The sequence below is a fragment of the Silurus aristotelis genome (assembly GCF_946808225.1).
Source record: "Silurus aristotelis genome assembly, chromosome: 9".
In the NCBI taxonomy this organism is placed as follows: domain Eukaryota; kingdom Metazoa; phylum Chordata; class Actinopteri; order Siluriformes; family Siluridae; genus Silurus; species Silurus aristotelis.
In genome coordinates, this window is record NC_139582.1 from 12,376,607 (window position 1) to 12,394,638 (window position 18,032).

At 40.1% G+C, this 18,032-nt stretch overlaps 1 protein-coding gene across 4 annotated transcripts in view; it reads left to right on the forward strand.

The window, feature by feature from the left end:
• Window positions 1-18,032, forward strand: part of phkb (phosphorylase kinase, beta) — an 88,492-nt gene that overhangs the window by 38,419 nt on the left and 32,041 nt on the right. For all 4 annotated transcript variants that reach the window (XM_083550844.1, XM_083550842.1, XM_083550843.1 and 1 more), the window contains 3 exons: window positions 4,883-4,946; window positions 9,692-9,787; window positions 10,925-11,122. In XM_083550844.1, coding sequence (XP_083406970.1) covers window positions 4,883-4,946; window positions 9,692-9,787; window positions 10,925-11,122 — 358 coding nt within the window. The remainder of the gene's footprint in view (window positions 1-4,882; window positions 4,947-9,691; window positions 9,788-10,924; window positions 11,123-18,032) is intronic.

The following is an 18,032-nucleotide window of genomic DNA, read 5'->3' on the forward strand; positions in this document are numbered from 1 at the left end:
CAACATAGCGCACAAAGACAAAATATTCTTGTGAATGTTACGTAAATCAATTTTAAGGAGTAAATGTGTCTTGTGTTAAAGTTTAAAATTTCATCTCTTGCATATTTATTTATATTTTTTTAAAAACGGTCAAACAGAAATGCACGCTGCGTTAATTGAAATGAGTGCCGTTAAAATGTTACAATTTTAGAACAGCCTTTATTTGTCACATGTACATTACAGCACAGTGAAATTCGTTGTTCGCATATCCCAGATTGCTCAGAAGCTGGGGTCAGAGTGCAGGTTCAGCCATTATATGGCACGCCTGGAGCTGAGAGGGTTAAGGGCCTTGCTCAAGGGCCCAAGAGTGGCAGCTTGGCGATACCAGAGCTCAAACCCCTGACCTTCCGATCAGTAACCCAGCACCCTAACCACTGAGCTACCACTCCCCTCCCCGTTTGACAGCTGTAGTAGTTAAACTTTCATTTCAGATTGTATCTACCGACAGTTCCTGTCAAAAGTTTGGAAAGAACGTCTTTTATTGCTTTTTAGAAGCACAGGCATGTTCCTTTTGTTTATATGCACCAAACAGTAAAAAAAATACAAATAAAAAATAATAATAAACACAAGAATGGGGTAGTGAGTGACTAGAAGAAAGTTCTGTGGACAGATGAGTTCCAATTTGCCATTTTTAGCTTTAACAAAATAATTTTTGTAAGATGGAAAACAGGAGAGACGATGTTCGCAGTCTGCATCACCCCCACAGTCAAGCATGGAGGTGGAAGCTTAATGGCCTGTGGTTGTTTTGGAGGAGGGAAGGTTGGCCTACTTGGACTGCAGCTAATTGGAACCAACTTCACTATACAAGACTGTGACCCAAAGCATATGTCCAAGCTCTGTAAGCCTTATTTATAGGCCAAACAGCTGGAATGATATCTGTCATGGAATGGCCTACTCAGTCAGCAGAGCTAAATCTCGCTCTTGTGGCTTAATGAGCACAAATCTCCACAAGCACACTCCAACATCTAGTGGAACATCTTCCCAGAAAAGTGGAGGTTACTAAACAACAAATGGGGAATAAACGTGTAATAGGATGTAGAAAATGCACATAAGAATCTTATGGTTAGATGTCCACAAAGAAACTTTCTCTGAAATAAGAGAGAATGAAGAAAAGATCTCGGGGCGATCTGCAGTCTGCTATTATTTATTCATTGGAATTTAAACGTATACTTGACCTTATAAAGTATGAATCAATAAATAAATAAATACACTACAAGCAAAATCAATAAATAGGAAAATGCATAAACAAACCAACGAATGCTGGTAAGCGTTTAACCTCAGGTGTGAAATGTTTGCTGCGGTAAAATAACGTTGTGTTCATTACTCCGCTAGCATTTTTCCCAATTTAATAGTATACTAATTGGATGAAATAATAAATTACTTGGAATATTCTATGCGCACTATAATGTTCTCTTAAAAAGAAGGAGAAATTCATCATTTAAAAAAATGTTGCCCCCTTTGAGAGATGTACAGGATGTTGGTATTGTGTGCACATCAGCACTAACGTGTCTAATCCGAGCGTGATGTACGAGGCGGAGCAGTCAGCAGGTGGAAGGGAGAGAGAGCCAGGGAAAGAGCGTTCCATTTTCGGGCAGAGATCCAGCCAGGGGAAGGTGATAAATGTTTCTGCACACTTCTTAAATCATCGCACTAGAGACCTGAACAAAGCAAATGGACGTCATTTTGCTGCTGCGTGACTCATCACTTTGCGCTTACGCAGACATCGTGCCAGATTTGCCCGAGTGAAAGCCCAGAGCCTTTCAGCAGCTCACCTCCAGCCAAGAATACACAACATGAGGAGAATTTCAACTCACTTTTTACACACACAAGCACACAGAGCCTTTCGTTCCCATCCTACACCGAGCTCTTTAAGTATTTATTAATTGACTTAAAATCAGCGACTAATTAATTGCTAACATGATTCCCGTGTGTTTGTTAGTATCCAGCATTTCAGTCTTGCACAGTGCGAGTCTTTAATATGTTTTCCTACATTTAATCACTCCGCAGACGCTTCTGAAGCCAATCCCCCGATGTTACCGGTTCTTGGTTCCAGATTTTGGAGCTGATGTTGTTGGCAGAGATTCTGGCACTTATGAGCACTTATGTCATCTTCACTCTTTGGTGGAAATTAGACTGAAATAACATTAAGGAACATCTGCAGCAGAACTTGCATTCCTAAAAGGCTAAATTAGTGCTGAGGGCTTCTATCTGTTTTGACCTTGGGCATTCAGTTTGTGTGGAAGTCACATAATAATCTGCGATTAGCAAAATTCCAAGCGAACAAGGCAATGGTCTAATTTTATACGGTTTCTAATCTATAAAATTTTGCTGGTAGTTTGTAGCAAACCTAAATTATGTTATGTTGATACTTAGGAGGCTAAAGTAAAATGAATAATGAGACAGCTAAAGTTGCATTATAACCAAAGTAGTTAAAGTTGCATTATTGCAGAGTTTGCTAAAGGTCCATTATTATATAGGTAACAAAAGTTACATTATTACTGAGGCAGTTTAAGTTTTATTAAAAGTGAGGTAGATAAAGTTACATCATTGCTGAGGCAGCGAAAGATATATAATTACTGAGGCAGCTCATGTTACATTATAACTGAAGTAGCTAAAGTTACATTATTAATAAAGCAGCTAAAGTTATATCCTAACAAAAGTAGCTAAAGTTACATTATTACTGAGGCAGCTAAAGTTACAAACCCGATTCCAAAAAAGTTGGGACACTGTACAAATTGTGAATAAAAACAGAATGTAATGAAGTTTCACATTTCAATATTTTATTCAGAATACAACATAGATGACATATCAGATGTTTAAACAGAAAATGTATAATTTTAAGGGAAAAATAAGTTGATTATAAATTTCATGGCATCAACACATCTCAAACAAGTTGGGACAAGGTCATGTTTACCACTGTGTGGCATCCCCTCTTCTTTTTATAACAGTCTGCAAACATCTGGAGACTGAGGAGACAAGTTGTTTAAGTTTAGGAATAGGAATGTTGTCCCATTCTTGTCTAATACAGGCTTCTAGTTGCTCAACTGTCTTAGGTCTTCTTTGTCGCATCTTCCTCTTTATGATGCGCCAAATGTTTTCTATGGGTGAAAGTTCTGGACTGCAGGCTGGCCATTTCAGTACCCGGATCCTTCTTCTACGCAGCCATGATGTTGTAATTGATGCAGTATGTGGTCTGCTATTGTCATGTTGGAAAATGCAAGGTCTTCCCTGAAAGAGACGACGTCTGGATGGGAGCATATGTTGTTCTAGAACTTGGATATACCTTTCAGCATTGATGGTGCCTTTCCAGATGTGTAAGCTGCTCATGCCACATGCACTCATGCAACCCCATACTATCAATGATGCAGGCTTCTGAACTGAGCACTAATAATAACTTGGGTTGTCCTTATCCTCTTTAGTCCGGATGACATGGCGTCACAGTTTTCCAAAAAGAACTTCAAATTTTGATTCGTCTGACCACAGAACAGTTTTCCACTTTGCCACAATCCATTTTAAATGAGCCTTGGCCCAGAGAAAACGCCTGCGCTTCTGGATCATGTTTAGATATGGCTTCTTTTTTGACCTATAGAGTTTTAGCCGGCAACGGCGAATGGAACGGTGGATTGTGTTCACCGACAATGTTTTCTGGAAGTATTCCTGAGCCCATGTTGTGATTTCCATTACAGTAGCATTCCTGTATGTGATGCAGTGCCGTCTAAGGGCCCGAAGATCACGGGCATCCAGTATGGTTTTCTGGCCTTGACCCTTATGCACAGAGCTTGTTCCAGATTCTCTGAATCTTTGGATGATATTATGCACTGTAGATGATGATAACTACAAACTCTTTGCAATTTTTCTCTGAGAAACTACTTTCTGATATTGCTCCACTATTTTCCACAGCATTGGGGGAATTGGTGATCCTCTGCCCATCTTGACTTCTGAGAGACACTGCCACACTGAGAGGCTCTTTTTATACCCAATCATGTTGCCAATTGAACTTATAAATTGCAAATTGGTCCTTTAACTGTTCCTTATATGTACATTTAACTTTTCCGGCCTCTTATTGCTACCTGTCCCAACTTTTTTGGAATGTGAAATCCAAAATGAGCCAATATTTGGCATGAAATGTCTCACTTTCAACATTTGATATGTTATCTATATTCTAGTGGGAATAAAATATAAGTTTATGAGATTTGTAAATTATTACATTCCTTTTTTATTCACAATTTGTTCAGTTTGAAGCAGCTAAAGTTACATTATAACTAAAATAGCTAAATTTGCATTGTTACAGAATTAGCAAAAGTTCCATTATAATTTAGGTAACAAAAGTTTTTTTTTACATTTTCATTAATGTTTTATAAACCTCATATTTCTCCATGTATTCATACCTGTTTGCTAATCAGTAGCACATCTAATGTCAATTGCGGTATTAAATAAACAGGATGGATCTGACTAGTTCTTAATACACAATCACCTCACAGTTCATTCATATATTTTTTTTATTTGTTTATTTATTTTTTCCCTTTTTTTATTCATTGATTTTATATCACTTAGCACACTTGAACACATTCTCCCTGCCAATGCATTGATAATTACTCCTGGCCTTGTCAGCACTTAGGTCACTAAAGACAAAGACAAAATGGCAGAAGATATTTGCTTTGTTTAACTTTAAAAGAAGTCGACAGCGGGTCGGCGCAGTTATGGATATTGATATCCAAGACAAAAGATGCTCTTTCGCTCTGTAAGTGCTCAGAATTGGCAGATGCAATGTTCTTTTTGCAGCTAAAAGGGTAACATCTAAAATCGATCGTTCCACTGATCTGTCCTTGGCTTTTTTTTGTAGTTCTGTGGGACTTGCCAAAGCAGCTCTCGAGGCCATCAATGGATTCAACCTGTTTGGAAACCAGGTAGGACTGAAGATTTCTTTCTTAGTTCAACGTTGATTTGTACATTAAGAAGGGTTTGTTATAAATCTTTGTTATGATCATAGTATTTCCTTATGAATTTACACAAGGGTTTGATTATGCTGAGAGGAAACTTTCTAGAATATTGTGTACCCAACATTGAAAATGATGACTACTGTGTGTGTGTGTGTGTGTGTGTGTGTGTGTGTGTGTGTGTGTGTGTGTGTGTGTGTGTGTGTGTGTGTGTGTGTGTGTGTGTGTGTGCGCATTATGTAGTGTGTGCAAATAGTAGTAATTACAATAAATATACATATACAAAACCAACATGCATATATTAAATATATTTTTGGCATATGTTTACCAGGACCTCAAATCTCATTCATATTGGCCCATATGTAATCTGAGACATCTGATGTAAAAGATTAATACCATATGATCATTGTTACAGTCATAAAAACTGTTTAATCTCAGCCTGTATTTGTCAAGTCCTTCTCCTTTGCTGCAGAGCCCAAGGGTCCCGGGGCAAGAGTTGTATTTCATCCAGCACTTAAAGTGAAACACAGGTCCATGGGTGGAGGTAGACTTTATTCCAGCTTTTTTCTACCTGAATAAAGTTAAAACACAGGTCTATGGGTGGAGATAGACTTAATTCCAGCTTTTCCTACCTGAATGGCGTTAGACCAGAGGTTAAATGTATCAGACTTGATCCATGGAAGCATCTGGAAGCATACATCTTCCTTGTACCCTCGAAGATGGTGTGACCAGTAAATTGGTGGTCGGGTGGAGTGTGTAGTGTGTGGTGAGATAAGTTCGTGCTGGTTAGTTTTTCACAGGCAGCTATATGAAGTGAAGGAGGCATAGCTGTGAGGTGGTGGTGGTAGACCCTAGCAAGGTTGATATCTTCAAGTTTGTTTGCATAGGGGTTTTAAAATGGACATTGTCACATCCAGCTTTACAAAATTAAATAGATTGCAAATATAAATTTCTGGATCAGTTGCAGACCACAAATATCTTTTAAAAGCAGACCCGCCAGGAGTGAGCTGCAGTAATCCAGTCCTGAAATGACTAGGGACTGAATAAGCACCAGAATAGCCGGTCTGGACAGAAACAGCTTTTAGGATTAAAATATAGTAGATGCACAAGCCCTTTATCCTTTTAGATAAACGATGGATTTCTGTAAAAGAAATTCTAATGCCATAATGCACTTCAGGACTGGACAGCGGCACGCAATCATGGCCAGCAGGAACTTCTCTGCAGGCCTCAACACTATAAAAATCTCTGACATACATCTTATTATATTTTTTGTACATGAATATGTATTAAAATATTCCCAATAGTCTATTCTCTTTATTTCAGCGCACTAGTCAGAGCTCACAAACCGCATCTGTAGCAAACTGCGCAAGCTCAAATATATTTGTGTAGACTTGTGGAAATTGTAAGAAAGTTCGGCCAAAACATTTGTTAAGCTTTTACCTGACTGTGATTCAGCTCTCTGTTATACTGCATTCCTGTCTAATATTGATCCACCACTGGGACTAAGTAATATTAGTTTAGCATCAGCCTATATCACTCCTGTGTGATGAATTATTGGATGTCTTTTAGTTCCAATTAGTTCCTGCTTCTTCCCTAAAGTCATTATCAGGATTCATTTGTTTTATTGTTGAGGGGGAAAAAATCTCCATTTTGCTAAAAATCCTTCTTTACTAAAGCATTTAAAAAAGTGGAAAAAAGTTCTTAATGACTTTACTCAAGAAAAACTTTATGGCACCCGAGTCAGCACAGTGGTAACTTCGCCGGGTTAATGAGATATTTATATCATGATTATTGTTGATTACTTTTTACAGTATTATCAGAGTGTACTGTGCAGCATTTTAAGCTGAAATGAAGCTCAGAAGCTTGTAATTAAGGATTTGTCTTCGTCGTACCCCATTACTGTGGTGTGATGTTTGTGGTGTAGTTTGTATGTGCGCAGTTTTATTCACATTGGTGTGAGGTTGTTACAGCATTTAGCAGATGCACATCTCCACAGTGATGCACAGACGTGTTTAGTTTACTCCATCAAGCACATCCTCATGCTGGTACAGATAGATGAGTGTCGAGCTTAAACCCCTCTGGAGAGAAATGAAAGAAAACACTATGAGCTGATGGGTTTTATTCGTTTAGTAAAGCGGTGAGTCATCTGTTACTTCTTCTAATCTGAAAAAAAAACGTGTGGCTTTACTTTCTGTCTGATCTATCTCTCAATCTGTCAAACTATCCATCTGTCTGCCTGACCACCTGTCTTGTCTGTCAGGTTTTCTGTCTGTCTGTCATTCATCTGCCAGTCTATCCTCTGGTCTCATCTGTCTGTGTGGGGATTTTTAACGCCAGTCTCTCAGATTGTCTGTCATTGTGTCTGCTGTCAGTTGCTCTTTTTGTCTGATGCATATATCTGTCTGTATTTCTATATAGCTTCCTGTCTATCTGATTCTCCATATATCTGTTAGACTGTTAATCTGTCACTCTGCCTGCCTCACCTATCACTGTTTCTGTCAGACTCTGTGTATTTCTGTCTGTCTGTTTTTCTTTTCATCTGTTAGATTCTCCATGAGTCTGTTTATCAAATCCCCCACTGCATCAGTCAGCCCGATTGTCTCTGTCTATCTGCCTGTTTATCTGCTCTTTCTGCCTTTCATATATTATTTTAATAAAGAAGTTACACCACCTGTCTTTTCATCTGTCCATCGATGAATGAATATCTCAATCATATCTATCTTTCTGTCTGTCTGTCTTTCTGTCTGTCAGCCATCTTTTTAACTCTGTTTCTGTCTGTCTTTGTCAGCCATCTGTCTACATCTTTTCCTGTCTGTCTGTCAGCCATCTGTCTACATCTTTTTCTGTCTGTCTCTCAGCCATCTGTCTAAATATGTTTGTCTGTCTGCATGTCTGTCTGCTTGTCAGCCATCTGTCTAAATGTTTGTCTGCCTGTCTCTCTGTCAGGCATCTGTCTAAATCTGTTTCTGTCTGTCTGTCAGCCATCTGTCTTAAATCTGTTTCTGTCTGTCTGTTAGCCATCTGTCTAAATCTGTTTCTGTCTGTGTCTCTCTGTCTGTCTGTCTAAATCTGTTTGTCTGTCTGTCAACCATCTGTTTTTGTTTGTTGTGTTTTGTGCGCTGAGACTTTACAACTAAGTGGTACTATTATCGTCCTCTGTTAAACATTACGTGCGTGCGTGCGAGAGAGAGTATGAGGGACACTCCACCTCTTCATGCCACTCTAACTGCTCTCACTCTTGCACACATTTACCTGAAAATCACACACTGGTGTAAATCATGGCATTATGAAACCTCCTCATCCAGCAGGAGAGCCGCTCCACTTCTTTGTTGGCTTTCTGATAGGTGAAGTGCTGCCCTAAAAGGCACCTGCTAAATGTGTGTGGGCACAGATAGGACGCAGTGTAATAGATGTCGTTGATGCTGCAGTGATTGGAGTGCCCTTGATATTGAGGGATCACATGCTGATGGGAGAATAAAACACTACAGCGGAGTCCTGAAGTGCAGTAACTTTGTGTAACACTGCGCCTTTTAATCACTCGCCTCTGTTACAGCTTCAGAAGTGTGTGTGTGTGTGTGTGTGTGTGTGTGTGTGTGTGTGTGTGTGCGTGTGTGCGTGTGTGCGTGTGTGTGTGTGGGTGTCAGATGACAAGTCAGAAGTACTACTTCTTTAATAAAATGATTTTTAACTAGGTGCTGCCAGTTATGCAAGCAAGAATCATGTGTGTGTGGGTTTTGTTTATAGGAGTATCTATTATAACTCTATAATAATCTATAATAACTCTATAATAATCTGTAATAACTCTATAATAATCTATAATACACATCATATTCTCTATTTTTAGTCTCCACCTGCCTAAGAAATAAACAAGTTGTGTTAAATACCAGCTTTTATTGATGTGTATATTTATTACATATTAATATAATAGTGTTAATAATACTGTAAAAAAAAATACATTCAACTATTTATCTTACACAATTCAACTATTCAACTCTTTCCTTTAAACTCCATTACACCATTCACCTATTTCCATTGTATTCTATTACATCTTTTAGCCATTTCCATTAAACTCCGTTACACCAATCAACTCTTTCCATTAAACTCCATTACACCAAGTGCGAGTGTGTGTGTCTGACTCACGACTGGTTTTCTGTTTTATCAACTACACCACTTTTTTCTAGCAAGTGTATTAAAAACGTTGCCAGCAGGTTTGTAAGCATTATCTTGACAGTAACACGTGCAGACAACCATGCGTGCACCTCACACACACACACACACACACACACACACACACACACACACACACACACACACACACACACACACAGATCCATCAGTTGTCAAATTCAGTCCTGTTTCAGTAACAGACAGTGTGTAAGCACAGTGGGTTTGGGTAATTGTTGGGAAGTTTCGTTGCTTTGAGGGAACGTTGTGATTAAATTGGACAAAACCTGCAGTGAAGGAAAAAGCTCTTAAAGTGGGTCATAAGCTTTTATAGAAATTTAAACCTCGCATTCATCACTTTGCTGAAATGGCGGGTTATAAACGTCATCTCACTCATACTGTTGTTCAGGACAAAAAAACCCTCTATCAGCAGCAGACTCAGCGGATGTCTCCTGAACTTAAAGACATGACAAAATCATAATCACAGCTCTGTGTGTGTATGTATGTGTGCGTGCGTGCGTGTGTGTGTGTGTGTGTGTGTGTGTGTGTAGGGATGCTCCTGGTCCGTGATATTTGTGGACTTGGATGCTCACAACCGCAACAGACAGACGCTCTGTTCCCTTCTACCACGAGAGTCCCGTTCCCATGTACGTTACTGTACACAGTGCTATTTACACACATGCAGCCGCCATTTTTATTGTGAAAGGGAATGTGACTAATAACAATGGGTTTTGTACTGTTCTTTCATTTACACAACCACTCAGCTGTCACACACTCGCTCCCGCATCCATACAGTCACGTCATGTTATCACTTTTTCCTCATGACTCTTGCATCCAAACAAGTCACACAGTCGCATTCTCTTATATCCGAACAGACAAACTCGCATTCCAAGGGATCAGTCTTAATTTCTACACCAGCGCTCTCATCCATGGGATGATGAAATGCTTTTATCCACACAATCAATCCCACGTTAACGTACAGTAAATGTGCCGAATTCACACACTTTCATATTTACACGAACACACTCGCTTCCACAAAGTTGCTCTTTCGACAATCAACAGTCAACTGAATACAGCTGTCATTCTCACATCCACACACTCTCACATGCACAGTACAGTTTCATTCACACACACACACACACACACACACACACACACACACACACACACACACACACACACACACACACACTCATCCACAGTACAGTCTCATTCACACACACTCTCACATGCATAGAACAGTCTCATTCACACACACTCTCACATGCATAGAACAGTCTCATTCACACACACTCTCACATGCACACAGACTCTCACATGCATAGAACAGTCTCATTCACACTCTCTCGCATCCACAAAAACGCTCTCACATGCACAGTACAGTCTCATTCACACGCTTTCATACACATTTCTATCTTATTTATACACACGCTCTCGCATCCACAACTGCTTTTGCATACATAGTATCGTCTGTCACTTTTCCCGTCCACAAAAAAACACTTTCTCATTCACACAACATTCTTGCATCCACACAAACACTCTACACATTTGCTCTCTCATCCACACAAACAACTTCACCCTCGCATCAACACGGTCACTCCCGTTTGCTCAGTTGCTCCCACACTCGCACATACATCACTTTTCTACAGTATTAGTGTTCTATTTAAACATCTATCTGAATCTACTTTTCGGGTTTAATAATAACCAGTAATCAGAAATGAACATCTACAGTAGTTTTCTGCTTTGTCTGCATCTGGCTGATTTATTTCTCTGGTGATTTTCAGAACACAGATGCGGCCCTCTTACCCTGTATCAGCTACCCTGCGTTCGCGGTGGACGACGACGCCCTTTACAGCCAAACGCTCGACAAAATCGTTCGCAAGCTAAAAGGCAAATATGGCTTCAAACGATTCCTGAGGGACGGATACAGGACGGCGAATGAGGACAAGAACCGCAGATACTACAGACCTGCTGAGATGAAGGTAAGAGTGAAAAAAATGCACTTAGGGAAATAACCAGTAGAAAAGAAATCAGAGACAAATGCAGCAGTTTATATAATCAGTGGTGAACAGTAACGAAGTGAATGTAATTCATTACTGTACTTAAGTAGTTTTTCGCATTTCAAAGTCAAATATCGTACTTTTTACTCAACTACATTCCGCAAAATTAGTCGTTCTTTTTTATTTATGAGTGGATAAAACCCTAACTGGTCAAACACGCAGCAATCCACCAATCAGGGTAGAGCACATGCTCTGTTTTAAATGTGTTTTGATTGCCGCTTAGCTGTGGTGGATCTAGTCAGAGGAGACATGACTGGTGGTGGCATGGAGCGTCCACACAAAAAAAACAAACAAACAAAAAAATATATATGTATATGTATGTATATATGTGTATATATATGTATGTGTATGTACATACACCCACCGGCCTCTTTATTAGGTACACCTCATTAGTACCGGGTTGGACCCCCTTTTGCCTTCAGAACTGCCTTAATCCTTAGTGGCATACATTCAACAAGGTACTGGAAACATTCTTCAGAGATTTTGGTCCATATTGACATGATAGCATCACGCAGTTGCTGCAGATTTGTCGGCTGCACATCCATGATGCGAATCTCCCGTTCCACCACATCCCAAAGGTGCTCTATTGGATTGAGATCTGGTGACTGTGGAGGCCATTTGAGTACAGTGAACTCATTGTCATGTTCAAGAAACCAGTCTGAGATGATTTGTGCTTTATGACATGGCGCGTTATCCTGCTGGAAGTAGCCATCAGAAGATGGACATGGTCAGCAACAATACTCAGGTAGACTGTGGCGTTGACACGATGCTCAATTGATACTAATGGGCCCAAAGTGTGCCAAGAAAATATCCCCCACACCATTACACCACCACCACCAGCCTGAACCGTTGATACAAGGCAGGATGGATCCATGCTTTCATGTTGTTGACGCCAAATTCTGACCCTAACATCCGAATGTCGCAGCAGAAATCGAGACTCATCAGACCAGGCAACGTTTTTCCAATCTTCTAGTGTCCAATTTTGGTGAGCCTGTGCGAATTGTAGCCTCAGTTTCCTGTTCTTAGCTGTCAGGAGTGGCACCCGGTGTGGTCTTCTGCTGCTGTAGCCCATCTGCCTCAAGGTTCGACGTGTTGTGCATTCAGAGATGCTCTTCTGCATACCTCGGTTGTAACGAGTGGTTATTTGAGTTACTGTTGCCTTTCTATCAGCTCGAACCAGTCTGGCCATTCTCCTCTGACCTCTGGCATCAACAAGGCATTTGCGCCCACAGAACTGCCGCTCACTGGACATTTTCTCTTTTTCGGGCCATTAGTAAACCCTAGAGATGGTTGTGCGTGAAAATCCCAGTAGATCAGCAGTTTCTGAAATACTCAGACCAGCCAGTCTGGCACCAACAACCATGCCACGTTCAAAGTCACTTAAATCACCTTTCTTCCCCATTCTGACGCGCGGTTTGAACTGCAGCAGATCGTCTTGACCATGTCTACATGCCTAAATGCATTGAGTTGCTGCCATGTGATTGGCTGATTAGAAATTTGCGTTAACGAGCAGTTGGACAGGCGTACCTAATAAAGTGGATGGTGAGTGTATGTAGAAAACCGAAAGTTATATATATATGAGGAAATAAAGGACATTGTGAATAAATGTGTGCGTTGGAAGTTATACTTTCACCTCTTTTATATTTATTTATTTATATTTTAACAATATAAGTAAATAAATATAATATATATATATATATATATATATATATATATATATATATATATATACACACACACACACACACACACCAGGAAAATTCATTTACATGTGCAGTCCATTTTTTAATGGCGAGCAGTGGGGCGTGAAGGATTAATCCGTTCCTATTGAGACGAATAATATATTCAGCGTGTATGAATCGCAATGGAATAGGCTGAAACTGTTTAATACCAAAGTATATCAGCTGATTAACGGCAGCAGTTGACCTCCTGGAATTAATGAGCTTGCGTTTAACGAGGAATTGTAAAAAGAGCGTAAGTGTAAGACACAAAGCTGGAGCACACACACACACACACACACACACACACACACACACACACACACACACACACACAGTTACATATACATACACAGGCTCGGAGCTTGAATGTCATTTTCTGTGTATATTATTCTTTAAAGACTTTATATTCTGTAGTCTGTAGTGAAAAAAAAGATTTGCGGTTAATGTTTGAATTGATTTTATTCCCTCTTGCACCTTGTACACCGCTTTAGGAATAGTGACATGCTGTTTATCTATTTATAGTCGCATTAATGTTGTAGTACAGCCACGCAAACAAGTATGGTCCAGTTCTCATGCACCTGCTATTATGCACCCAAAATTTGCAGCTTTACCGCTGACTGACTAATGAAAAGCTGACACTGGAGACTCCTTCTCTCATTGTTAAACAATCCTCTTATTCTTGCTCTGAGAATATTTCACTGTAATTCTTATGTAATGTATAATGTTTTCTGTAAGTGATTGATTGAAGGACATTGAAACTTTACACATGCCGTATTAAGCAACGTTATTGTTCTGCAAACTATAGTTCTTACAGTTTTTAAATGTAGATACACTGCATAAACAAAAGTGGTGACACATCTGACTTTTCCAACATGTACTTCTTCCCTGTTACCACAAAGTTAGAGGTACACAATTGTATAGATGTGGCATTATGAAATTTTCCCTCCGGTCGAGCTAGGAGACGCAGACGTGATCCAGCAAGACATTACAAAAAAGAGCTCTATTAAGATATGGATGACATGGTGTGGAATGAAGGATCATGAGTGGCCTGCTACAGAGCTCTGAATTCAACCCTATTGAACACCTGTGGGATGAATTGGAACACTGGCTGCATTTTAGACCAGCGGTCCCCAACCTTTTTTGCGCCACGGACCGGTTTAATATCGGACAATATTTTCACGGACCGGTTTAATATCGGACAATATTTTCACGGACCGGTTTAATATCGGACAATATTTTCACGGATAGGTTTAATATCGGACAATATTTTCACGGACCGCCCTTGAAGGTGTGGCGGATAAATGCAACAAAATAAAATGATACGACCGGCATAAAACTGGTATTTTCTAAATATAATAATAAACGTGAACCCACTGTGTTGTTTTTTGTTCATTTCGCTCGCTTGAGGGGGGTTTGAATTTAGCAGTAATGTATTATGTGTTAGCAGCCGGAGCAGCCCCTTTTAAAAAGGTAGCGGATGGAGGTAAGACATGTGACCGAGGCATCAAGACATGCATCAAGAGTGAGTAATAGACAGATGTGGCGAAGAGAATCCGGTAATTTTCCAAAATAAATTGCCGAACGGGTTCAGATGTACCAATGAAATTCTTTATTTTAAATCAGATGCGCTCCCACTGAATCGGGCCGCACCACATCATAAATATAGATGCGGTTCCTCTGACGTTTGACCTGCCGCTCACTCGGACTGTCAACAGGAAATGCGAATCATTCGTCACGCTGAACACAACCAGGCATGAAAAAACGCACTTCACCTGTGTTCTGAGCTGCAAGGCATCGGGAGAAAAGATTCACCGATGGTGATTTTTAAACGCACAACGATGCCAAAAAAAACTCGAGAAATTGTTGTGAAAGGAAGGAGGAAGACAGTGAACAATGACTTTCTTGGTAGGCTACTGTTTAGATACAGGCCTTTCATTAAATCCTGTGTAAAGTTCATTAGTTTCAATGTAGACATCTGCGGCTTATAGACAGGTGCAGCGTATTTATGTTCAAAATAAAAATCTTTGTAAAATTCAGTGGGTGCGGCTTATATTTGGGTGCGCTTAATAGTCTGGAAATTACAGTAAATGCAGACGCAGATGCCCAAAAAGCACATACGAGTCTTACAGTAGGTCAGGTATCCACAAACCTATTTTCATTAAAACAGCATATCGCCTTTCGCTCATTGGTTCATCAGTCCTGCACACTTTCTGATTAAATGTGAATGAACTTGAGGATGTTTAAAGATCTAAAGCAACAGAGCCTTTTTCTCGTTTAGATTGCTTTTCCAGGCATGAATTAATTGAGTTATTTTCTCGTCAGACGGAGCAGGTCGCCGCTCGCGCTCCCGATTTCGCTCTTAAAGCGGCTTAAGTGAGGCTTGCTGACGAAGCGAGAACGCTCCAATTAACCTCCTTTATTTCATTACGGTGTAATCTCTCGTTCTTATTTTTCACTGACGAGATTGAGATCGGCAGCCGTGATGGGGGGAAAACAACTCCCAGAGATGGTTTGACGGGGTTACGATCTTTCCTTCATCCAAAAACCATGTTTGTGTCGAGTCGGTTTCACTCCTCCAGGTGCGAATTTAAGAGTTTAGACGTTTGTTTCCGTGGTTAATATTTCACGTTGGAAACGAGCACATCGACGGCGGTTAATCTGCTTAACAGAAAACGCTCACATTTCGGCGTCTTAATTACATCTCGGGAGCGGCCTGAATTGCAAGCGTCATCACACACACTCGCACTTTGAGAAATCCTGTCAGGTTAATAGGAAGAGTTTAGCACAGTATGAGCCCAGATCAGTTTCTTTTTCGCATTTCGTGCTCTAATTTCATCCTCTCCCTTTTCATTTCTCTCGTTGTGAGATCGGCTTTAAAACCGCTTGCTCTCACCGTGTCTTCCGATCTGATACCGTAAAGTTCCGATTAATTTTTTCTTTAAACTTTATTAAACAGCTCCGTTTTAAATTCCCGGGCCTTCGATTGGAGTGTGTATCTGTAACTTCCAGCTCACTTTATCTTAAATTCAATTAACAATATTTATATTAGCAATTTTTTTAAATGTTGTTGCTTTATTTCTTTGTTTTCTTGCATTGATTATTTATTTTCTTTCTGCATTTATTTTTGACAATGTAAAGCTTAAAAGATGATTTTAAAATGTATATTATTTATATATATATTTTATTTTTTTTTGAAGACGGGCAAACAAACAATACTTTTATGAACTTACACATTTCACTTGGGGATTTTTTGTTTGTTTCTTTGCCCTTTTTTTGAGCATTTTTAGAATTAGCTGGAATGTTCACTCCGATCTTGAATGCTTTCCACTTGTGAATATTATTCCTCTGTGTAGAATAGTGGACATTAAATTGTTTGGAAACGGCCTTATAACCCATCTCAGATTGATGGACAGCAGCAATTGCTTCTCTAAGATCATTGGTGATGTCACTAATCGTTGCTAATATCTTTCCACCCCGGCAGTGTGTTAACACACAACCGAATGCTCCAGACCAGCAAACTACTAGAACTTGGTCGTTTAACGAGGTGGTCACACTTGCTGATCTTTTAGGGACCAGATGATTTTTATTATGTCCTGATACCTAAATACAATTCAAAGAGAATGTACATTTATATATAATTACTGTACAGTGAGGAAAATAAGTATTTGAACACCCTGCTATTTTGCAAGTTCTCCCACTTAGAAATCATGGAGGGGTCTGAAATTGTCATCGTAAGTGCATGTCCACTGTGAGAGACATAATCTAAAAAAAAAAATCCAGAATCACAATGTATGATTTTTTAACTATTTATTTGTATGATACAGCTGCAAATAAGTATTTGAACACCTGTCTATTAGCTAGAAATCTGACCCTCAAAGACCTGTTAGTCCGCCTTTAAAATGTCCACCTCCACTACATTTATTATCCTAAATTAGATGCACCTGTTTGAGGTTGTTAGCTGCATAAAGACACCTGTCCACCCCATACAATCAGTAAGAATCCAACTACTAACATGGCCAAGACCAAAGAGCTGTCCAAAGACACTAGAGACAAAATTGTACACCTCCACAAGGCTGGAAAGGGCTACAGGGAAATTGCCAAGCAGCTTGGTGAAAAAAGGTCCTCTGTTGGAGCAATCATTAGAAAATAGAATAAGCTAAACATGACTGTCAATCTCCCTCGGACTGGGGCTCCATGCAAGATCTCACCTCGTGGGGTCTCAATGATTCTAAGGAAGGTGAGAAATCAGCCCAGAACTACACGGGAGGAGCTGGTCAATGACCTGAAAAGAGCTGGGACCACCGTTTCCAAGGTTACTGTTGGTAGTACACACAAGACTTCATGGTTTGAAATCATGCATGGCATGGAAGGTTCCCCTGCTTAAACCAGCACATGTCCAGGCACGTCTTAAGTTTGCCAATGACCATTTGGATGATCCAGGAGTCCAGGAGTCATGGGAGAAAGTCATGTGGTCAGATGAGACCAAAATAGAACTTTTGGGTCATAATTCCACTAAACGTGTTTGGAGGAAGAAGAATGATGAGTACCATCCCAAGAACACCATCCCTACTGTGAAGCATGGGGGTGGTAGCATCATGCTTTGGGGGTGTTTTTCTGCACATGGGACAGGGCGACTGCACTGTATTAAGGAGAGGATGACCGGGGCCATGTATTGCGAGATTTTGGGAAACAACCTCCTTCCCTCAGTTAGAGCATTGAAGATGGGTCGAGGCTGGGTCTTCCAACATGACAATGACCCGAAGCACACAGCCAGGATAACCAAGGAGTGGCTCTGTAAGAAGCATATCAAGGTTCGGGCGTGGCCTAGCCAGTCTCCAGACCTAAACCCAATAGAGAATCTTTGGAGAGAGCTCAAACTTCGTGTTTCTCAGCGACAGGCCAGAAACCTGACTGATCTAGAGAAGATCTGTGTGGAGGAGTGGGCCAAAATCCCTCCTGCAGTGTGTGCAAACCTGGTGAAAAACTACAGGAAACGTTTGACCTCTGTAATTACAAACAAAGGCTACTGTACCAAATATTAACATTGACTTTCTCAGGTGTTCAAATACTTATTTGCAGCTGTATCATACAAATAAATAGTTAAAAAATCA